A 24623-nucleotide genomic window follows, 5' to 3' on the forward strand; every position below is an offset into this window, starting at 1 on the left:
GTGTTTTCTAGTGGATGCGTAGATTCTTTGAGAAATTTTGCAAATAGACTTCTTTATCACATTTATGAAAGCCATCACTGTATGCAGTGTGAATGTGACCAGGAGTGAAAGACAAGACATCGCCTAATCCCATGCTATTCCACCCTCTTTCGCTGGTATCAAATATAGGGTTTTGGGGGATCAAGGTAATTAAACTTGCAAACAGTTTGAAAGGTGATCAAAATTTTGGAATTTGTCAGCATTAGTTTTTGTTAGAATAGTTTTAAGAGACAAATGCATACCTTCTACAATTCGTAAAAAGAAATAAGAACAAAAACACTTTTTTTTTTTTCATACTGGTTTACTTTGTTTAGTGAAGAACTTAGGTATCTCTTTTTTGTTTTTATTGTCTTTTTATGTGTTTCAGCAGCTGCTGAATTAATTATTTTTCTTCACTTTAAATATGTAACTTATCAAATTTCTTGTGAGCAGAATTCAACGCAAGTTTTCTTGGTTAACATTCATAAAGCCATAATTTTTGAAACGTGGTTATTGCTTTTCCCTCTAAATTAAAAAAAAAATACTATATTTACAGTTTCATGTTGCAACTTTACTGAGGATCATAATTTCATAAATCTATCATTTGAAATGCATTTTGAATTTTTTTTGTCCTCATCAAAATATTTTGTAGTACGTAAAGTTGGACCTTACTGAAACTCTGTTATTTAACATTAGAGTTAATTTCATGACTAAAACTTTGCTTCCCTCTTGTCTTTCCTGCCAAAACTTTAGTTCATGCTCTGTAATTTCCTGTTACCTTATAAATGGAAACTTACTTCTTTGTGGCCTTTCTCACGATCCCCTCTCATCTAGTACATATGGAATGATTCTGTCAGTAACATCTATATCTTGTTGCCCTGATAATATGCTGCCAACCTCAGCTCCCCCTTGATTTTCCTTCTTCTCCTACATATAAATCAAACTTCTCATTTCTGAAATATTCCCATTCTATTCCCACCTACCTTCATGACCTAATTTCCTTCTCCTACAGGCATTGTGCCCTGCTCAGGCTGCTCCAACTCTATTATTTTTCAGCTCCACCTACTCGTTATTTCACTTGTAACAGCTTCTCAATTGAAACTCATTAAAAATCCTTTTTTTCTCCTTCGCATCAGTGCTTAAACTCCACCTGTTCATTTTTTCCTGCTATAATATTCATGTATTTCCACTCATTTTAGTGTCTACTTCACTTATTTACTTTTGTGTTTGAACTCTTTGTATCAACAGTATAGTTCTCTGCTTTATTTGCCTTTTTTGTTAACTGATAAATTAATTTGACTTCTAAGGTACTGTTATAATCAAGTCGTAATTCAGTTAATCTAGTGGATTTCTTTAAAGGGAACTGAAGCTATTGGAAAAGTAGTCTGTGTGTGTGTGTATATATATATACAGTTGATATTAAATGTGGATAAAAGGAGTAATGTTTAAAGGTATTTTCAAGTAAAACGCAACAGAAGGCCCATGCAAACCCCTTTCCCCCGCTATAAAAGCAGAGAGATCCAAAACATTCAGACATTTTTAATATCTCAGTTTATATATGTGATCCAGTTCGTAACTGGAATCTGGTTTATGAAGTACAAAATGGAAAACGGCTATAAACGTAGTTGACCTCTTGTGTTCCAAAGACTCTGTCAGGTACCTGATCAGTGAGGAAATTATGTACTGTCTGAGTTTTTCCTGGGTTGTTCTCTCAAAGTACCTTGCTATAGTTTTTGCACAACGTGTCTGTGCTGCTGTGAACGGTGAAGAGTATCATCTAAGACTGCTCCATGTTCTTTATTCATGAGGTCAAAAGCCTTATGTTATCCAAATAAATTAGGGGTAAGAAAAGGCCAAGGTTGTGTGTGTGTGTTTATATATCTGTACACGCACACAGGTATATATGTATACATGTGTGTATGTTCATTCCTATGGGGCATTTTTTGTAATAGTTATTGTCTGCATAATCTTCCTTCTCTGTTGTGAACACTTGATGCCTCAGTGTTTTGTCTGAGCATCACTCTTCTAGAAAAATATGGACTAGTTGGAAGGGACTAGAAGAAAAATCAGAAATGATTAGAAGTCTGGAGAACGTGTTCTTTGAGAAAAGAGAGAGAGTTATTTTGGAGAAGAGAGGATAGAGACAAAGATTTTCCAGAAAAATGAGATGTGCTAAAATTTGTTTTCTATGCCTACTTTGTTTAGGGGAGAAAAATTAACTGGCATAAGTTGCAAGAAGGAAAGAAAAATTAGATTAGAACTGAGACAAATATTCCAAAAGTAACAGTAATGAAATCCTTGGAATAAATTGCCTAGGGAGGTAATTTATCTGTAGGATGGACTAGATGACCAAGACCCATATTCTGTGTAGTGAAGCTCAAAAAGTAAGAAAGAACTTGAATAGTCTCCTGGAGCTTGTCTTAATCAGTCTGCAGTTTTTTGGGGGAGATAGTCAAGGTCTTTCTCGGTTTTGCAGTGCTCCAAGTGTGTATACCCATTTTGCAGTGCTCCAAATGTGCTCCAGTGCTCCAAATGTGTATTTCCCATTGATATTCTTGATCAGACTGAATCCAAAGAGGTACCTCTGTTACGTGCAAGTCAGGCCACATCAGAAAACATTTCACAAATAGTTGGTAACCAAGAACAATGAGCCGAAATTTATTTTTCACAGAGTGGTAGAGGTCTTTCATGCCAGCAATCGTAATTCCACAAGATGGGTTCTGTTTTTTAAAAGGGGGAAAAAGTTATAATTGAGCCTAGTCAATAGAGTATTGCAACATAATAAATGTTAGTGCTGGGCCACTTAAAATACAATTCTTTGTGCTCTATTCAGAAGAGTCTGCTCATATAATGAATAATTTATATAATGAGTGTTTCTAAATGGAGTAGGCACAAAATTATATATATCTAAATGGCTGCCAATCTTCTTTTCACTTAGATTCATGCTTTTTTATTTTGTTCTTGAATTTCCCTGCAGATTTTTGAGAGACACCAGGTTTTTTTTGCACATTTATGTTTGTCTGTAGGTATGCTAACACAGCAGATGACCTATACGTAAACACTGTCATCTGGAGATCCTCCCTCCATCCCAGTGGTATCTCTACAGGCTAACTTAAAGCTCTTTCCTCCAAGTAAGTCACACCCATCTTCAGTATGGGCCAGAAGGAAGATGTAGGGAACTTACAGGCCCATCAGTCTAGCCTCAGTCCATAGGAAGGTGATGGAGCAAATCCTCCTGAAAGCTATTTCTAAACACATAAAGGACAAGAATGTGACTAGGAACAGCCAGGGTGGATTTAAAATGCCACTAACCTGGTAGCCTTCTAAACTGAGATGACTGGCTTGGTGGTTGAGGGGAGAATAGCGGATGTTGTGTACTTTGACTTTAGCAAGACCTCCAACGCAGTGTAAATTGATGAGATATGCGTTGGATACAGTAAGGTGATTGGAAAGTTGGGTGGACTACTGGGCTGCAAGGATAGTGATCAGTGGTGCAAAGTCCAGCTGGACTGGTCCAGTGGTAGCCAGTAACTAATAGTATCCTTCGGGTCAGTACTGTTTACTGTCTGTCTTAATGATCTGGGTGACAGGAGGGAGTGCACTCCCAGCAAGTTTGCTAACGCCACCAGACTGGGCAGAGTGGTCCATATGCTGGAGGGCAGGGCTGCTGTTCAGAGGGACTGGACAGGCTGGAAAAGTGCACTGACTCACTGAGTTCAGTAAAGGCAAGTGCAGGGTCCTGTATCTAGGACAGAATAACCCCGTGGGACAATACGGGCTGTGGCTGACAGTCTGGGGACCAGCTCTGCAGAAAAATACCTGGAGGTCCCAGTGGACAGAAAAGTTGACAATGAGTCAGCAGTGTGCCCTTGCAGCAAAGGTGGCCAAGCACATCCTGGGCTATTTTAGCAGAAGGCTAGCCAGCAGGTCCAGGGAAGCGGTACTTCCCCTCTATTCGGTACTGGTGAGACTGCATTTGGAGTCCTGTCTCCAGGTTTGGGCTCCCCGGTGCACTGACATACTAGAACAAGAGTCTAGTGGCAGCCACCAGGTTGGTCAGAGGGCTGGAGCACATGACGTGCAATGTGAGGCTGGGGAAAGTGAGTTTGTTCAGCCTGGAAAAGAGAAGGCTCAGAGAAGACCTCATCACTGTCGTCATCTGTCTTTTTTGTTTTGTTTTGTTTGTTGCTGTTGATGGTGGGTCTTTTTTTTTTTTCTTCCCCCAACAAGCATGGTCAGCTACTGAAACAGGTTGTCCAGAGAGGTTCTGGAATCTCCATTTTGTTGGTGTTCAAGACTCAACTGAGCAAGTACCTGAGCGACCTAAATCTGATTAGACCTGCTTGGAGGAGGAGGTTGGGCTAGCCAAACTCCAGAGATCTCTTCCAACCTGAATTATTCTATGTTTCAATGTTGAAGACAGGGCGATGCTGTCTGTGTTACTGCAGTCCTTCAGGTGTTTTGGGGCGCTCATTGTGTCAGAAGTGAGTGTACAGATGGCAATGCAAGGAGGAAGACTGACAGGCTACTTTTGTAAGTATTCTTAAAGGCTGTTTCTGTGTACATACATTCACATCGCAGACCCTCAGGTTCCCCTCCCATCCTGATAAGGAGTAAGTTTTGCTTTCTAGTTGAGAGCCTCTGAGAGTGCAGGGCTTATGTAAAGAAGGAAGGGAGAAACCCAGATACATTTAAGAGGAAGGGGTTTGTGGCATCCCTTGCAGAATTGGGCAGGATAAACTCGTTCTCTGGCTAACAGTGCTGGCATGTAGATCCTGTAGCGTGTGGGAAAAAAATATGTGGTGACACACCTCAAAGAACGTGTAGAGTTAAATATCCCTCCTACTACCTTTCTTTTTTTTTTTTAAATTAATTAATTTATACTTAAGTGCTTACACAGTTTTAAAAAAAAGGTACATAGTCTTTATGATGGAAACAAAGTAGAGATTTTTAGAATCTGTTTATTCTCTACCCTTTGCCCTGTTCTATTTTGAAGTTTGACGTTAGTGTCTTTTGAAAGGGAGCATATGGCATTTTTAATTAAGGCTTGTAATCTTCTGACAGATAACTGAATAATACATTCTAAATACTGTAAAGCCTTACAGATGAAAGAGTCTTCAGGGCTGAAGCGCTGCAGCTTTGTGGTATATCTTCCTGGAATACATATGCTATGTAACACTGATCTCCTTAGAACTTCGAAGAATTTTGCATAGATTGTCACTGTAGTGAGAAAAGAAGGGTTTGGCTTTTATTTTGTCGGATGTTAGCATTCCTTGGCAAGCTAAAGTTTTTGGATCAGGTAACCAGTGTGCTTTGTTCCTGAAAGTACGCAATGCAGCTTCGTTATTAAACGTTTTAATCTGTTTATAAAACAGATTAAAATAATCTGTTTTATAAACGTTTAATACGTTTTATTGTTCTTCATCAGATTTTGTTTCAAACTGCAAGATTTGTTTGTGTGTACTTTCACTGCTAATTCGTATAGAAATGCACTGTAACTGTTCAGTCTCTCCGAAGTCTCTCCAATTTAAATCTCTCTTTCAGGATTTTGTACCGGTTTGTCTTACTTTACTTTGAATGTGTGAAACCTTTTTGGAATTGTGATTTTTTGGTAACTTTTGGGTGTGAGTCAAGTTTATTGAGATTCATAATATGTAGCGTATGTTCACCTTGTGTCTCTGAATGGCCAACAGTTTCTTATAATCTAGGGAGGATTTCTGCAAAAAATTTTTTTCCTTTGTTTTTCAAGGGGAGTAGGGTGACTGCATTTTTAATTGATCTCTTTGATCCAGTTGGAAAAAAATAGGAAAAGAGGGAATTTTAAAAATGCGATGCATTTAAATGATTTAACTTCACTTTTTTTTTTAGTTATTACGAGGAGTGATAAATGAGAAGATTTGCTTTTCTTTTCATTTTGAAATTACTAAACAATTTTGTAAAGTTGGGTCATCAAATGCATTTCTTCCACTGGAACTTAGTGGGTTCCTTTGGTTACTGGGAATTGTTTTATAGTGCTACTGAATTTTAGTTAAAATGATACATTTGGGTTTTTTTGCATGATCTTATTTCCACCTCTAGACCTAGTGAAGGTATGCAAAAAATGGGGAACCCAAATGCTTGGTAGGGAATCAAGCATTTTCCTGTGGATTTATTTTTTTAATTTACGTAGTTTAACTAAGTCATTTATTTATTTATTTATTTATTTATATGGGGAGGTATTTAAATGCAGGTCTGTCTTGTATTTTGGAGGCTGTTAAACTATGCAAACAGGTTCCAACCTAAAAATTTCACTGATCTGATATTCAATTTGAATTATGAAGGCATTTCTGGTATGCTTCCCTCTCCTCCCAGAGCAGCAATTCTGCTGTGTTAATTGCCCTTGAGGTTCAGCATGTATGTTGTCTTTGTCCTCATGTTTTGTTGTCAAATTCAAAGACTGATCGTATACTTTCATTGAGGACTTGTATATGGCAGTTACTGAGATTATGAATTAGAAACCTGTAATTGGAGTCAGAATGACAGTGATGAAGACTTTGAGGGTAATCATACAAGGTACTGAAGCAGATCCTGCTCTACCTGAACTACTCTTGTCTACAGAAAATTAGACATGAGATTTTTGGAGTACCTGAAGAAATGAAGGTATTAGGTCAGCATCAAGATGTGACTGAGGTGGGCTGAGGAGAGCGTCTAAGGGATTGGGGGGGGGGGGAGGAGGTGTGACTTTAATCGCCTCTTTGTGTTTTATTTTAGCTTCTTGAGATAGCTTTGTTCGTAGGAAAGAGTAATCTCAGACATGCTTTGGGATGTAAACTGTCCATAGCTTCAGAGGCCTTTTAGGATAATGGGCTGTTAGTGTCTTTTGGGGTTCTGATTCTGGGTAAAGGAGACAAGAATTGGAGCACTGTTAAGGTTTAGTGTTGTCTACATAGTACTCATCTTTAATTTTTAGCAGTACTTCATTCAGATAAATCTGCAAAAGGCCCAGAAAAACTGCAAAAGCATGTTCACACGAAGCGCTTTTGTAAGGAGTTAGGCTGTTCAACTTACTGTGGGCAGCTGCATGGACTCCAAAGACATCCTGAAATTGGGCGGTTAATCCTTTTGAGCACTCTGTTCCAGACTCTCATTATCCCTTCTAGTTTTTTTGTATATTAGTCATATGTAATGACATATATCCCTCTAAGTCATTTATTCTTAATACTCATGAGGTTTCTTCTCTATTTGAAGCATTCTTTTTCTCCTCCATGCGGTATGACCTTTAATGTCACAGAGTCATTTTTCTGCTCTTGGTTCAGTAAAAAATTATTTCATGGCTCTAAAGTGTGAGTAGCCTTCTTGAGATCAGGGTAGTACATGAAAGCAGAACGGCACATAAGTGATACACTATAAAGAAGTTATGTAATGTACTATGCTTTACAAGAGACTTCATTGTTATGTGAAGTCTGGAGTGGATGTGGCTTTTAAGTGATAATGGGTTGTGATAGCTCAGTAAATGGGTAGTTGACTGCCTTGAATCTTTTCCCATAATGCTTTTCTAGATCCTAACCCTTTTTCATCTATCAGCGCTGTGAATTCTTGCCTTACCTCGTTATCTTAAACTTTCATAATTAAACTATGATAATTTTGTTACTACACTTGGTTAAATAAGTCTATCCAGCATTCCTTACGGTTCCACTAATATTTTCTATCTCCTTTTGTAGTTTTAAAACCAGTATGTCAGAAGAATTTAGTATCTATTTTCTTTGGTAAATCGGTGCATGCTTTTGTTTTTTCCTTTGTGTTTTTTTTTTTTTTTTCTCCTCCAGAGAGTGATAACGAACTCTCCAGTGGCACTGGTGATGTGTCTAAGGATTGTCCGGAGAAGATCTTGTATTCCTGGGGAGAATTACTGGGGAAATGGTAATACTTCATTTTCTTATTTAGATTTTAAATTCTAACTGTTTTCTTTGTTTTGTAAGAGGATGTGGTCTTGTGAAGGAGATCTGAAGTTCTTCAGCTTATACGTTTTATTGCGAAACTAAACTATGAGACTTATGAAAGGTGTTTCTAAACCTAGAGTATAAGGGGCTGGTAAATTCTCTTATTTTTAACTTGTAGTTATTTGACAAATCTCTCCCCCAGCTTCTCCAAAAGTCTTATTCCTTTCATTCTTTGAGCATATGTCCGCATATGTCTGTGCTTGCTCACGCTGTAGGTGTGAGCCTTAAAATGCAGAATTTTCTGGCCAGCAGTGGTCTTTTGGGCTGGATGTTAAGCCCTCATGAATCTCAGTGCCTCTTAGTGCTACAATGTTAATGCCAGAGCAACTCCAGTCTGCCCGGTCTAAGCCATTTGTGCTAGCTGAAGTCTGTTTTTAATTGCTTGATTTGTTTAGAAGCACTCTTCTTTTCTTTGATATGCTACAAGTAAGCACTTAAAAAGGAATTCCTGCAAGGTTATGATCCTCACTTAAACTGTTTCTGTTTGAGAGTAAGATGAAGAATGTTTGTAAGCCTAGAGTGTGTTCCCAGCAGTGTTATTTCTGTGATTTAATTGCTTCAGTAACAGTGCATACTCTGCTAAGAGAGAAAAAGTCTGTGTATTTGTTAGCTCTAAGAGACCGTACGCTGTTAGCAAATGCCAGAACCACTTCTTTAGCTTTCTCTATGTAAGTAATAGCTCCTGCTGTCCGAGACAAAAATAACCAGAGGTCCTTAGTCTGGAATTGGCACGTTTTCCCAACACCACATAAAAAGAGAGCGGAGAAACATTTTAAGGATATATTCAGGCAATTTCCCTTTTATCTGGCCACTTGTAGCTTTGGAGAAAAATAGCCTTTTGCCACAGACCTTGTATTTTGCAGAGATCTTGTGCAAAGGTTATGTCAGCTGTGACATCGCAAGATTTTATTGAACTTGGCAGAACCCTTCCCTCCTGCCTTATTCTTAACTAGTCTGCGATCCAAGTTTCTAGCGTTAATGAAAGCTCTATTTGGAGAAGCACAAATATTTCATGAGATGATCGTACAAATAGTCTGGGCCCTCTGAATAAGAAAATACTGAGGAAAAGTGTGGAAGTCAGTTGATCCCTGTCCACAAAATCCTTTTTCCTCAAGTGAAAAGGATGAGATTACTGTAGACATATGTGCTCTGGGGCTGTTGAGAACTTTCCAAGGCCTGTTCTAAACAGACATCCCAAGAGAGAGTTGATAAAATGTTTGAAATTTTATGTCTGGCACGTCCAGGCCATTCACCTCCAGTGAAGCCATCTGAGGCCTTTGAAGACCTGCCACAGGTCTTTTCCAATATCCATTGCATTTGCGTGGGAAGATGTAAATTATTTTTTATTTTTTACTCACCTGTCAATTGATTCCTTTAGTTTTAACTTGGGTCCTGAACAAATATGTGAACTAATGTGAAGAGGATGCAGAAATAAAGAACCTGTTGATTGCCCACGGCTTGGCTTCCTAGGTTTTGTATAACCAACTATTTTTTCATCTTGATTAAGCACATTATTCAATGCAACAAAAAAACTAAGAGTTTTTGAGAAAACTATTCGGAAATCCTAAGAAAAATTTAGGCACTCAACTCGGAGCATCAGTTAGATAAAACATCTCAATCAAAGCAATGAAAAAAAAATCCCAGCCAGCCTGAAGACTAGCAGTAGCGAACGTATTTTCTTTAGGAGTGCATAGCACAGTATTGAGATAAATTTAAGTACATAAAATACCTGCATTCTGGAATAGTGTTTTATCACATTTTAAGAACAAAACCTGGAAAGATTAACAGATGAAAAATGTAACAATTTGAAAACTAAAAATGGATTAAAATTAACTCTTCTAGTGTGCTGAACGTTACAGCCTATGCTGAAAAAGATATGTGCACTTGTTAAGAATAAATAAATAAAATTAACATTTCCACTTGGAGACTGGAGTGCTGATTTGTATCCGAGCTGAAAATTTTCTTGCATTTTAATTGCTTCCTGTCATTTAATTAAAATGTCACTGTAAGCTAATGGACTGACTCAGCAGAAACGTTGCTCTAAGAGTCTCCTTCAAAGGATAACGTATAACCAGGAATCAGAACAGGATAGTTTACCCAAAAGGTACAGTAAACGCATGACAAGTAATGGAATACCTTTTAATTTATTTAACGAGGTGTACTATTTAGTGCATTGTCAGAGTGAAATTTGTTCTTGCAAGTTGAGCTGGTTTAGCTAAGTACTTGACAATAACTGTTTCTGATGTGCTTTACAAAAGGTGATGGTCAATAGCAGTGGTTGATTAGAAATATTTGTCAAGTCAGAACTTATTCTGTGCGTTGCTGGTTTGTATCCTTGCCCTTTGACCTTTTAAAATGATATCTTTGAAGATTACTCAGGAGAATTACTGCACTTTATAACAAATTAAAGATGTCAGCATCCATGAATGACCGATTTCTCCCCAAGAGCCAACTTTGTATGTGCTGAGGATAAGACAAGCTTTTGTTTTAAGCTTCCTTTATTTATTTATTTATTTATTTATTTTTTTCTCCCAAGCTTCTTGTGTGTGTTGTAGTCTGGCCGAGCAGGCATCAGAAAGTTATCCAGCAACGTAAGGTGCTTGGGCCTTTACAGTAGCGGAAAAAACTTGCATGTTTGTTCATTATTATAGAATACAGAGCAAGGATTATTAATGATTGAACTGTTTCCCAGACAGACACTCAGAAACTGAGGAGTTGCTTATTAAAAGGTACAGAATTATGCTTTACTGCATGGACTGATGTTGCTAAAGTGTTACCTCTTCTGTAAAGCTGTCTCGATATATGAGAAATCCAGTAAAATTTTGTGCGCTGCAGCATGCTTAATTCTCAGTTGTGAATATGTTTGGAAATAAGGATGATATCGCAACATGGAATATGCATCTGTTAGCTGTTGCCGTAAGCTATTTGTATTGTTTTCTTGGTGGCACTGAGAAATTCTGTATCATGTTTATATGGAAACTTTTTAGCTGTTCATTTTGTTTTACCCACTTGCTGAGTCCTTAGAGAAGGCATTCTGCCTTTCATGTATAATACCTATGACCGAATCCATTTAATAATCAAACTAATCTGATTTGAAATGTATTATGAATGGTTCATATTCACACAACTTGTGCTTTAAATTTCTGATGTGTTTTTTTCGTTTATCCCTAACTGTACGCTTCATCATTTCATAACTATTTAGAGTACCTAATCCTTCAAATAATTCTGTTGGATATTGTTTTTTCTTTCTAACTTCTGCCCATCGCAATACCATTAGTTAAATGTGGCCTGCTGTAAAATTTGCTGAAACAGAGAACTAGGACTGTCAGGCTTTTAATTTGGCTGACTGAGTGATGCATTTTGAAATGACTTGTGTTGCACTACACGTTTAAAATTTAAAAGAATTTTTGGGCTTAAAAGAATAAGGACATTATCTAATCATTTGCTCTTTTTGACGCCCAGTCGTTTGGGGCAGTAGGGATATCCTGTCCTCCTCTAACTGAGCATAGGAAAGACAAAGCTCTTTAGAGAGCATCTTTTAAATTTGAACAGCGGCAGAAAACTATTCACATCTTAATGACCTGTTTCAAAGAGTGAGTACTCTAAACGTTTACATAAAATTGAGAGTCAAACGACACGTTATTTAATGTAATGGCAGCTTGGCTAGTATTTGACTAAACTGCCATTCTCACTGTTCTCCTACCAGTAGAGTTGAATAAGATAACATGGTCAAAACAATAACAAAACAATCCAGAGTGCTTGCAAGCACTTGCTAAGGTATAAAGAGTCGATTCAAACATTCTTCCTGCTGCATTGGTCATGAAAATTGCCATAATAAATCAAAGCGAGGTTTACTGTAGATCAGTAAACACTAGTAGATTCTCAGAAAGGATTTTTAAACATCTGTGACTGAAAGCTCTGCATTATTGTGTATGTGCAGTAATTTTATCGTGAAAGTATGGGCTCAGTGACTGGCTTATTTTTGAAAAAATAAGCTGTCTTCAGTATTTAACCTATGTGAGCGTAACCCTTCCGCTGTTCTTACGGAGAACTTTTGTAGGCTTAATTATGTGTTATTTAAAAAGTTGTCCTGCATGCATCTTCCCACATTTCTTGGTATGTAGCAAAGAAGCATTAAAATGCTAGCTCAGACGAATTAGCAGATTTATTTGGGGAGCTGGGATTTTTCCAAGTTGTGTGCCAGTGTTGCTTTGTGGAACTTGCAACGTACACTTAACAGAGCAGGGCTGAATACCTGTCTCTCATGGAAAACTACATTTGGCATTGAGTGCAAAACTGGAACTTCAGTCTTCATAAAACATTTTTTGTTTTCCAAAATGTCTTTCTCTGTACAACTTCTTTTTTCATTTGCTTTTTTTTAAACCTACACTGTATGTTGAACAAATATTTAAATTGAACTGCCTGCACGAATGACAGTTTTCTCTTTAACAGTTTTATTTTCAACTCACCCTAGCCCCAAGAACAGTTCAAATTGATCTTTATAGTATCTCCTGCACTTGTCAGTAACTTTTTTTATTATGTTGTTCGCTATTAACCATTTTTGTTCAGTTTCTGCAATTGTTTGTTCTTTTAATTTTCATTAATATCTCTAATCCTAGCTGAGATAACTTTGGATATCAGTATATGTTTTGCCACTGGTTCTTACTGTGACTTCTTGCAGCATTTTATCTTTCCATGTGACAAACACTAATTTGTGTAACTTGTGGAATAAATATTTATGGTGTCAGTTAGTGACTCTACTTTTCAGAATAACATGGGAAAGCTGGAGAAATGGTTATATATTTGTCTTGTATTCTACTCCCGTAGTTGAGATATAATAGGCAAACGATTGTCTTTTTTCTCAGGCATAGTAATCTTGTTGTGAGACCGAAAGGATTATCTACGCTGGTGAAGAGCGGCGTTCCAGAAGCGCTAAGGGCAGAGGTTTGGCAGTTGCTGGCAGGGTGCCATGACAACCAGGCAATGTTGGATAAATACAGACTTCTCATCACAATGGTAAGATATGGTTTGGTTTGGTTTGGTTTTGTTACAGTGAATTATACTGAGCAGCCGTTTTATACAGCCGCAAAGTAGCAAAAGGGTGGAACAGTCCGACTTGTTTTAAGCAAGTGTAATTGTGATTGGGTGGCTTTACCTCCTGCCGTGAGTACCTGCTGAATGGCATGAACCGTAGAAGTTGCTGACCTATATCTGTAGTAATGCTTGACATTTAGCTTTCTCTTCACTTGCTGTGATGATAATAAGCACATCAGCTTGTTGTTAGGTGCTGGGTTTTGTTGTTTTACTTAAATTCATCACTTCGTTATTTTTCAACAGTTTCTGTTCTCTGTTTGTCTTAATTTTATGAAGTTTAGTTAAAAACAGCTGTTATTGTTTAAACAAAAATATTAGAAACATGTTTGCCTAGCTGGAGACCAGTCATCTTGCTGTATAGATGGTGAGGAGAATCCTGTCTGGAATCTTTTCCCACTCCACATCCTGGTGTCTTCAGTAGAGCCAGTAAACGTGACCGGAAGTTGTCTGTGTAGACACTGCAGACTGCTTAAAGCTACAGTTTAAACACTGAGAATCGCTGAGCTGTAGTGGCAAAATCTCCATGCGATGTCAGGATGCGCGCTTGCCGCTTGTGGCGCCAAAATGCTTGCCGCAGCAGGGTAGTCCAGCACTCTTGAGAAAAACAGCGGCCTTAAAAACGATCATAAGGGCAGAAACTGATGAAGGTAATTTTATATGTTGGTCGCAGGAAATGCTGGATTTGTTAGCTAAAGAATGAATCATCTGTCTGTACAAGGGTTCTGGGGTAGACGTTGTTAGCAAAAGCTTCCTCTCGTAATGTAGTCATATCTTGTTGCCTGCCCTCTTAATCTAACCTACCAGGTAAGTTTTTAAAGGTGTCCCCAGAGTGAGGTCTTCTGTCCTCATAGCTTGTTTTTCCTTTACTAATAGAGCAAGTTGTTTTGGTAGCGTAAATTTTTTTTTTTTTAAACTTTGTAGTTGGGTTGTATTTTCCTTAGAAACCGTATACAGGACACCTGTGAGCTGTATGCTGCATCAGAACCACTCTCCATGATTTTACCTTTGCGTTCCAGCAGTAAGGAAGACGTTTGTCTCATGGCAGAGGAGGCAATTAAAAGCTTCCTCTATACAAGCCTGATCTTGATGCTAGGACCCTAAAGGTGCCTTTGAGAATACTTTGTTATGTTTGCCCTTTCATGATAGAAATATCATTCAGTGACCTATATTCTGGAAGATGGTTAATGTATTTTTTCAGGTGAAATATTATACTGCTATGGATTAGAAAATTATACCCTGTTCTGAACTGAAGCATTTGTTCAAACTCAACTTTTGTTTTAAGGTAAATCACCTTTTTTCTGAAACCATGAACTTTCTTCTGTAGTCTGACTATATATAAGCTGTTGGTGTTCACATCACTTGGTGTACACCGGATAAACAGATTCATAAAAAGAAATCGACGGGAGAAATTGTATGTCAAACCAAAGCTAAGGTCCATGTTTAGCAATAGTTAGGTTTTATTGGAGCATCCAATACTATCAGCCTTTTTAATGAATTGTTATGTAATAATATACCTGTGAACAGAAATTCTTCCCATTTCATTTTTGTTCTTGTGACTTTGGTAATGTAAATTTAACTATTTTATTTTCACTCACACACACTCTCTCTCACACACACACACACATGTATGTATATACACATCCGTATATACATATGTATGTATGCACATTTAGGTATGTGTGTTTGTGTCTAATTCCCTGAATCCTACTAAAAGCTCTGTTGTCTATCAGTGATGAGGTGCTTGTTAAAGTTCAGATTTATTTGGGTATTATTGATTGTCCACTACTTTCTCCTGTATGAAAAATCAGAATTGATTTTTTCCACATTGTTTATATGCCACTATTCCAATGCACCATCGTGTACTTTATTTTTTCCCTTAGTTAGCTGTTCATTCCATCAAATGCGTAGCTTTCATCTCGTTTCCTTCAGTTTATGCATACATTTAGACAAATTCATTGTCTCTTTGTATTTTTGTGGCTCTGCTTAATATGTCTCTGTTGTTTAGGCTCGCTCCCGGAAGCTGGATATTTTGATGGGTCTCTCTTAACTTCTGTAAGCATGCAAATGTGTTTTTGACCCATCTAGACGTTCCTAGGTGGTAAGAGGTGGCGGTGTTGTGTGCTTGGAGTCCTGAGCAGAGTGTGTGCTGAGGTGCCAGAAGTAGGAGAAGGCAGTGGCATCTGTGAACTTGACCTACTTGCCTACTTTTCTCCCCTTACAACTCCCCGTAACTGCCCAGTTCCCTTGAAGCTTTATAACGCTCTGTCCCCTGCTGCAGTAGCGTTCCTAGCTGTTTGTAACAGCTCCGTTCGCTACAAAGGCAAGAGACTGCCAGCACAACACACCAGCCTCTTTCTCCTTTCTTGTGATCCAGCCTTACTTGCGCTATTCTGCTAAGTTGACAGTCGCGTTACCTCCGTGAGAGAGGGAGCGTCGGGAAATCACTGGAAAAAATCTCTGCTCCCAGGGATTTGTAAGAAAGTAAGCTTATACAGATGCAGTTAGGGATTTCTGTCCTATGATCAAAATAACGTGGCTACACTGTCTAACATGCTCGATCTGTGGCAAAACGCTGTAACGTACTGTAGTCATTAATACAGCGTTAGCCATTGCTTACCAGCAAGGTAAGGAATGTTGGCTGATTTTTTTTTTTTTTTTTTTTTTTTGAATGAGGCTTTTCTTAAAACCAACCAACCAAAAAAACCTTGACGTCTTTGATCTCTTTAATTATGTGCGACATAGCTGGAATTATTAGTACTGAATTTGTGATATCTGAATATGTGATGGGGAACAGAGTTATGTTTTAAAAAAAATGGAGCTTTAAAACTCCAGTGTTGCTGGTTAACTCCTAATGAAACTGCTTGATAAGGGAGGAGGAGAATAACATTGTTGGCAGACAAAAAACACGTTCCTTGTGTTGAACCGAAGGATAGCAGAGACCTAACATTTTAATTTACTTTTGAGATGGTGATGTAGCCACATTTGCTATTTTATGCCAGCTGCATGCAGTTTGTAGAGAAGTGGTATGTTGGATTGGCCACTGATCGTTCGCAGCACTTCACAAATATGGTATGCGTGTTACTGTGTGTGTGCGTATGTATGTGTGTATATATATCCGTATCCATCTGTAGGCAGAGTTTTGAAATCTACTGCAGTATTTTATTGTTAGAGGAGTGTTTTGGTGAGTGTGTTCTGTAGCAGACAGTAATTTGGGGCTTATTTTAGGGTCTTAATTTAGCACAGAAAGAACAATAAGATCCGTCTTATTTAGAAAAATCAATGCCATGCTTATTTTCTGCAAAGGGCATGTCCTCTACTCCTCTGCACTGGAGAGCAAGAGTCTATCAGGAATGATCTCGTGAACTGTGTTTCCTTTCCCGTGTTAGAGCCATCACGTGCTGAGACGTTCCCCGTCTCGAGCCGAGTTTGGAGTTCTGGAGGGGAGGGAGCTGTTGCTGCTCTCAGAAATATTTTCTTATTGGCGGGCAGTATCTTGCATCTCCTGCCGAGCTCCAGCTCAGTGAGAATCCTCAGCCTGCCTCCCAGAAATTTTGGCTAGAGTACCACAGCAGGTCTTGCACATGATTTTAGAGAGTGGGAGCTGGGATTTGGCAGCTGCTTCTTCTCTGGCATATATGTAAATTTGTACTGTGTGACAGTCAAAATCTGCCTCAGTTACTTTTCTGGCGTGTGTGCCGTTGGCTTTTGACCCTGGTGCATGTGGCACAGTGCAGAAAAGGGAAAAATCAAACATACATCAGGAGAGATAAATATGTATTTATGTATGTATTTCTGAGTAAAAGGCAAAGGCAAATCAGAGTGAGAAAATTCTGCTCGTGTGAGAGATGATGAAGGGGTAATACTGGTGCTTGTATCGAGCTTTTGTAGGAGAGTATCGGATTCATTTGTTAAAAGAAGGTAAGTGGAAGAACATATGCACACGTGAGGGTCTCTTCATTGGTAGAACTATTCTCCTGCCTACTTGGTATTAGCCCATGCTGAGCGTCACAGGTTTCTCTTAAATAGCTGAGATGAACCTTGCCCGTGACAAGGTACGTGTTGAACTCGGATAAATTGGCTAGTGGCAAGTCACAGTTTACCCCGTTTACAGTTGAGGTGACTGGTGATGGTCTTCGGCAAGAGTTACGCTCCACCTTGCCTCACTCTGCTACCCTACTGTCCCTTTTCGAGTAGGTGCGAAGCACTGCTGCCGTGCACGTTGTTAGAAATCTGCTCTCACTTGGAAGCAGTAAAAAGCAGTTTACGGTAGAACACTTGTTGCATATTAAATGGAACAGTTTCTTTTTGGTTTCTTATATTATTATAAGAATGCCCGTTATTAACATTTCACTTTTGTGCTTTAGCTAGTGTCCTTCTTGTACATGTTCTCACTGTTGTATTTGTAGGGTGAGACGACTTTCCATCTTTAAAAGTGTGATGGACTGGTTGCCTGTTTCGTAGCACTGTAACAGATTATTCTTGAAATTTAGTTAACTTCGAGTCCCTTCTCCTAAGTTTGGAGAGCAACGCCTATCAGGGTTTAGTGTAGTTGCGTTAAGGAAAATAACGAAGCCACAGGGAGAAAAAGGCCATCTTCTACCTTCTGTGAACTCCTTATCTGTAGCTTGAAAACTTTTGAATCAATCATTATAAGCTAAGATTTATGATTTGTTCTCTTCATTCCTTTATGAGACACTTTCAGTTTCAATCTGATTTCCATTTGGAAATGAGCTATACATACATTGTATCTAACACACAGTCAGCAGATTTTTAAACGATACTGCTGTTCTGGAGTAAGAAAACCAAACTGAAACCTGCTTAAATTGATTTCTGTATGGTATGGTCAGAAAAAAGGAACAGGCTTTCAGATAGAATAGATTTTGGTAGTAGTATGTTACTTAAAAGCAATTAAAATTTGCACATAATTGTGAATGCTGATTTCTGAAATGGCTGGTGACTTTGAGAGGAAGGTGTTAAAGAAAGACTTAATGGCTGTCCTTCCCAATGACTTATAAGAGAACCAAAAATAAGATTATTTGTTTACTGTCATAATTTCTTTCAGCAATACGAGCATGTGCCCAGAACGGTTAGAGATAATAACTAATTAACGGGTTAGGCGTGAGAAGACTTGGCGAAAAAATAGCTTTGTCTGCTGCCTGTGTAATGTTTTGCGTCTGGGTGAATAACATTTCAAGCCATTCTGCAGAAGAGAGAATATCCTAAGAATTCTTCCAAAGTTTAAGGCAAACTCTGAGAGGCATTGATTCACAGATTAGATATTGCCAAATCAAGGAGGAAAAAAATTATCTCAGTAATTTAATAATTTGAAATTGGCCATAAACACACAGAGGAGTAATTCTCATGTGGTAGGGACCAATTATGTGAAAGTATAGTCCATTGCAGAAGTTAGGAGCAAATGCATTGGGTTTTGGCCTGGATGAAATATAATTGATTTAGAGTTAACATACATAGTTTATTCTTACTGTTTGGACCAGTATTATAATCTCCAATTCCAACAACAAATATCCTCTTAATCTAAAGGGAAAAGAAGAAACGCAAAGTTAAGGGTTCAAATTTTTGTAGACCTTTTGGGTTAAGAATTTGCAGGCGCAGCTGTAAAATTAAACCTTGTCATTTCACTAGAAAGAATTAATACGCAGTTAATTATGACAAATAGAAGCAGTCTTCATATAATGATGGCATTACACTTGGGTCTCCCTGGAAAATGAAAAGGAAATTATTCCACAATGTTCAACTCCTCTTTTAGAATTCTGACTTTATACATCTGGGACACAAGCTATTTTCTTTCGCTGTTAAAAGCTGTAGGTGGTTGAGATTTTATTCACGACAGTTTTGATTTGTTTTTCCTAGTGGTAAAATTTTGGAATTTCCTTTATCATTCATATCTTGTAGTGAGGTCAAAACAGTATATACACTTGCTTAGCGTATCAGTATACGTTGTACAGTATTGCTTAGACAATTTAAGTGGAGCTGTTGAGAAAATTGCATGAAAAGAATTATGGGAGGAGTATCTGTTCAACTTGAGAAATTAAATAAAGATTGTTGAAATGTAGAAGATCAGTGTAACGGTACTCAGCGCTAGATCTTACTGGAAGGGAAGGTGGTATTTATTTTAAAACTGTTTTCACACTAGCGTTCTTGTATCCGCGTACTCAAGGACTGAGGTGCATTTGTCCAGCTGCCTTGGCCAGGGTTGGCCGTGGGTGACATGGAGGATGAGGGATGCTGGCCATTAAGTCCTCCCTGTGTCCCTCGGGTTTCTCTTGATTGGTGGCAATAGTTTTTTAACAAGTTTTTTTGTACTTTTTTCGGAGTCAAACAGCTAATACGCTGTAAACGTCTCCCTCAGGATCTTGCTTATTTCAGCCTCTGAATCTTAGGCACCGTCACTGCTCGTCCTCTGTTTCCTCGTCGTGGGTGGTTTTCTGGCGGACAGGCTGTCTGCCTGTTGGCACAGGTGACGCGCTCTACCCTTGCTGCGGGTGTCCGACTGATGGGTTGTCTGTAGTACGGCCTCATCAGAGCGCAGGCCCGCTGGTCGAGAGGCAGCAAGATGTTTCTTGCTGTGTAGCAGTTTGATTGCTGTCAGTCATGTCCGTGTCGATACGCTTATCTTATCGGCGTGCGCCGCTCTTGTGACCCGTTCTCTGTTGTTTCTTCGGGTGCTTTTGTGTGCGGGCACTTCCATTCACACTTCATTCAGATCAGTCTTAACACTTCTGTTACAAATGTCTCCCAAAGGAAGAACTACAATAGAGACGATCTTTGCAATTCTTTACCAACTGTATTTCATTATTAAGAACGCTCTCTCAGAACGGAAACTTTTTCCCACTTTTTCAGTGGCAGGATTATAAGGAACAGATATCTGTATATTCTCCTCTCCCAGTGTTATAACGGCAGTCTCTTGTCCAGAATTAAGAGTTAAAAATAGCGTGCTCCAAACAGCAAAGGAATCCAGGTTATAAATCCTAACAGGCTAGATTCTTCTTCTGACTTATTTCCTTAAATGCTGCCACTTTTTTTAATTGCTTCTGAAGTTTCTTCATCTGCTTAAGCACAGCCTTCCATGGATTGAAATAACTCCAACAAACTGTTTTCCTTAATGTATCTTTCCATCTCCAAACTGATCCCAAAGGATGGAAGTGAAGATCAACTTCCATGCAGAAGTTGCCTGGAAGTTTCTTCTTAATGCAGAAAAATATTTATTTTTTACAGTTTTAGATTAGCAGAACTTTTAAGCTAGAAAAGGTATTTGCTTCATACTTAATATTTGCTTAGTTTCTTTTCTGTTGTATTTTTAGGCAACTTTGCTAGCACTGGTAGAAAAAAGGAAAGTGGAAGAGACTACAAATGAGCTGGTGTCTATGCGATTAAACACCATTGACTTTGAGAGCGGTGTGTTTATGTCGTCTCTTATTTTTTTTAACTTGTGTGAAAACTGGGTTGAAACAGTTCAGCTGTGGCTTGAAAGGTTTACTTACATAGAAAGGCTATTTTAGGTCGAGTAGAGAACGAATCGAGCCGGTTGTCTGCAGCTCTGCCAAGGGTTACGAAGTGAGCTCCAGGCGAAGGAGTGTCTCTTGTCCCCGTGGCAGCGTGCAGGCTCCCGCTGCTCAGTGTTCTCAGGCTAATTAATCAATAAGGGAGTCTAATTAAAAAGATGACTGTTCACCAGCTGCTGCAGCAGGTTGGTTAATGGACTGAAACATTAGAGTATTTTTGTAGCAAATATTTGCGTTCAGAAGGCTGCGTCCCTTTGTCCTAACCGAAAATGGGTGAATTCATGCTTCTCTGCAGGGTGGAGTAGCTTTTTTCCTGCCCGGTACTTTTAAGGGGCGTCCCAGGTCATCAGAGGTCTGTCCGTGAAAATGTGCGGTCACTAATGATATGAGAGTATCAAGAGCAGCATGTAATGTGTTGGTTTCTTAATTCAACAATCAAAAAAAAAAAAAAAGTGCCTATGAAGTGAAGCATTCCCATTATGTCTGAATAGACTAGTTTTGTTTCTTACGACACACGCTTATGGCAAATAGCCGCACGTAACGTTAGCGATTAACGACCTCCCTTTTGCACAAAGGCATCTTGGAGTCTTTGAAGATTGCACGCACAGATCGGGCAAGCTACAGGTCTCGGGAAGGGAGCCTGCCTGCCTCCGTGTCGTCTGTCTCACTCTTACCGCTGGGCGGTTCGTTCAGTGCTAATCCTTTGGGACGCTCCGATCTAGTATGCTTTTGTTGTTGACTGGAGGTTGTTCTTGTTTTCTTTGTTTGTTCGTTTTTGTATCTGTTGTCTTCTGTACTAAGTAGACATGGTCACCCTTAACTTTTAGAGTGACTTGATATCAAGAACGATATGGCTGTACTTAATCAGTTATTTAAAAGAAAACATACAGCTAAATTAAAATTTATAATTTTCTCAGCTGACTTAAAAAAAATTACTTGGCTCATCACTTTTTGCATGATTCTTAGGTATTATTTAAAATAGTTCTAGAGGAACAGATCACTGAGAGATGTACCACTTGTACGGTTACGTGTTTGTTTTAAATTCAGCTTTTTCAATATCTGTAGACAGATTTCTGAGTTTTACTTTTCTCTGCTTCTTCCTATAAGGCTAAGGATAGGATAACTTGACCTGACTGTTTTCTTAAAACTTAGACTGTTCATTTCATGGCAACTGGATTCCTGATATTTTTAGAATTTGAGATAGTTGTGGAGAAAGATCAGATCGTTTGCTGGGTTGGACAGCTAGGACGCCTTATTTTTGGTATTGGTTAAGATGTTAGTGTTGGCAGTTAGACTCTTCCATTTGTTGTTTGAATTATTTTCAGGGTGTTGCATATTGTGGAATAATAAACAGCATGAACTGAAAATATATTTAGAAATTAATGAGAAAATTTGGCTTCTGAAAAGCAGAAGTTGACAAAAGTTGTAATTGGTTAAATAGCTTCATTAAAATCAGACTTCAGATAAAAGGTTGTTTATTATCGATGTACCACGGCACCTAGTTTCATAGTAAATGTTAATATTTCTATTTCAAATTCAAGAATAAAATGCCATTAAGGTGAATTTAATTTGCCAAGCTGTGATTCATTCAGAGCTCATCTGGAGGAAATCTTTCAATTCTGTGTGCACAAATGGGAAAAATTTATGCTCGGTCCTCATCTTCAGAGAGATTCTGCAATGTAATGTCAGCTGTTTTCAGAACCGAAGGAATAGCATCCATTAGTAATTTTTATGTCGTCTTAACGTTAACTTTTTAAATGTGATACTTGAGTTATAACATAATGCCTAGAATGATTATTTCAGGGCCTGCCCAAAATCTTTGCCCTACATAACTTGCAATGACACTAAAACGACTCTCCATACAATTCCTGGCTCTTGGAGCGCTGTGTGGCCTGCCGGCAATAAATGATCTCATAAATAGACACGTTTCTTCAGAAGGGTAGATTAGAAATGAGATTGGGTTTTGTTCTTTTGGAGACCTCATTCTCTTTTGGTCTGTGTGAACTTGCAGTTAGTTACCTGCAAAAACAGGGAGGAGCGTAGTTGCCCGTTGCTTGAAACAAGAGTGGTGAAGCCTGGGGGAATAAGCGTTGTAGGCCGAGTAGGTATAGGTGATGGTTACTGGAAGAACTGGTATTAAAATCGATGGGTCTCGTAGACTTCAGATCTGTAGGTACTAATACAGATAGAAAGCGGTTGGGTGGGTGGGGTGGTCGGGAGGGATGTGTCGCTGCCTTGCTAGCTCTGTGCAGTAGGAGCTGGTAGCTCTGGTGAACGCTTGGTACCTCACGGCTCGTTTTAGAAACCTATCATATTGCTACCTAGATAAAACATGATCAGGCATCCTGGTTTAATTTGAATGGTGGTTTGTCAATAGGAGCTCAGATGCCCTGTAACAATACCGGGTCGCTGCTGAGGCAGGAGCCGCTGCAGAAGCCGTTGGCAGCGCGGGCGTTGTGCGCGGCGGAGCAAAACGGGCTCAGCTCTGAACTTCTGGGCAGCCTGCCCTGCCTTTCTGTGAAGCACGTTCACTTGGTATGTGTGCATCCATCTCTTACCGCGCAGGGCGCTGCTTCGGGTAAGCAAACTGCTGTGTATGTGGACTATTGAGAGAGATCTGTAATGCCTGAGAACAGAAGGTACATTTAGCAAAAATTATCCTTCTCTCAGTATTACTCTCTCATCTCAAATTCATTGTACGCTGACTCCTTCCCGACTTCCCTGCTCTCAAACAAACGTTGCGTGATTGGCATTCAGGCTGCGTTACTCAAGGGCTGGAGCGGTTTGTAGGTGACGGGAAGAGACAAACCGCTCTTCTTTGCATGCTACTGTACTGGGACAGTTTGTATGAGACTTGCACCTTTAAGGCATTTAGTGATATCAGCCGTATAGCACGTTATGCGAGAGAAATCCAGAAATCAAAAGTCTGCTCTGGGGGAAAAAAAAAAAAAAAAATTGAATTTAAAACTTCTTGTTTATCAGGCTAATTAATTTCTGTTCTTGCAAATATAATAGTAGTAACATTGGCCTTCAGGAGACATTCCCATCAGAGTGACTCCCAGCGTGACTCCTGGCCAGGAAGGAGGCCGTCTGCGTCTGCCAGCCGCTCGCCGAAGCGACTCTTCCCTGAAAATGCCCGTCTCTTGAAAACTGAGTTTACTAGTTGTAAGCTGTGCTTGTTAGATCTTATTTCCAACCTATATCCCTTATCAACATTTTGTTCGCTTTGCGTAGTGATGAGTTACACCAATTAAGAGTAATTTCCCCGTTAATAAGCAACGTGGCAGCGGCTGGGGTAAACTAACCAAGAGGAGATCAGCTGCAGCCGGCTAGCGCTTTTACGCTTTCTAATAATCTTGTGTGTGTGTTTCTGTGGACATAGCCAAATATTTTGGCAGCTAAGAATTTTTTCTGGTTGTGAATGTTAATCAGTTGTTTTTAAAACTGACTGCTAAAATATTAGTGATGGGGACCTTCAGTTTTTTTTTTTTTTTTTTTAAACACCATATTCTGTATACAAGAAAACCACGTTGATATGGCCGTTTTGTTTCAAGAACAGTCCAGTTAAAAAGTCTAATCTATTTTTGACTAGGCAATACAGTATACAGCTTGAATCTAAAACTAAACTGTCTCGTGTGGTGGTGCAGGTTCAAGCCGCACCTTCTGCAGGCTGCGTGCCCTTGCTAGAAGAGGCCTCCTGAAACGCGAGTCCTGCCCCTCTCCTGCGCTGTAGCTGGCGACTGCGAGGCTCTTGCATCCCAGCAGCTCATGGATCTGTATTTGGAAAAGTCCTCCCCCTCGTGTCTCGGTTGTGTCGGTGAGTTTGTGTTTCCCTGTAGTTGGGCTACCGCTGGGTCCCGAGTAAGGGGTGAGATGAGCAGGAGTGGCAGCCTGCAGGTGGCCTTAGTAAGGTTAGTGTAAAATTGCAGGCTAATTTCATATGCTTCTTGTTACTTGTATCGCAAAGAGATGAGCAGTTTGGAATGACTGCTGTACGGTCGTGAAGTGG

At 39.1% G+C, this 24623-nt stretch overlaps 1 protein-coding gene across 14 annotated transcripts in view; it reads left to right on the top strand.

Annotated features, from left to right (window-relative positions):
• Positions 1–24623, top strand: part of RABGAP1L (RAB GTPase activating protein 1 like) — a 251950-nt gene that overhangs the window by 52564 nt on the left and 174763 nt on the right. For all 14 annotated transcript variants that reach the window (XM_068951747.1, XM_068951745.1, XM_068951738.1 and 11 more), the window contains 2 exons: positions 7824–7917; positions 12863–13013. In XM_068951747.1, coding sequence (XP_068807848.1) covers positions 7824–7917; positions 12863–13013 — 245 coding nt within the window. The remainder of the gene's footprint in view (positions 1–7823; positions 7918–12862; positions 13014–24623) is intronic.

This window comes from Struthio camelus, chromosome 8 (genome assembly GCF_040807025.1).
Source record: "Struthio camelus isolate bStrCam1 chromosome 8, bStrCam1.hap1, whole genome shotgun sequence".
NCBI lineage: Eukaryota > Metazoa > Chordata > Aves > Struthioniformes > Struthionidae > Struthio > Struthio camelus.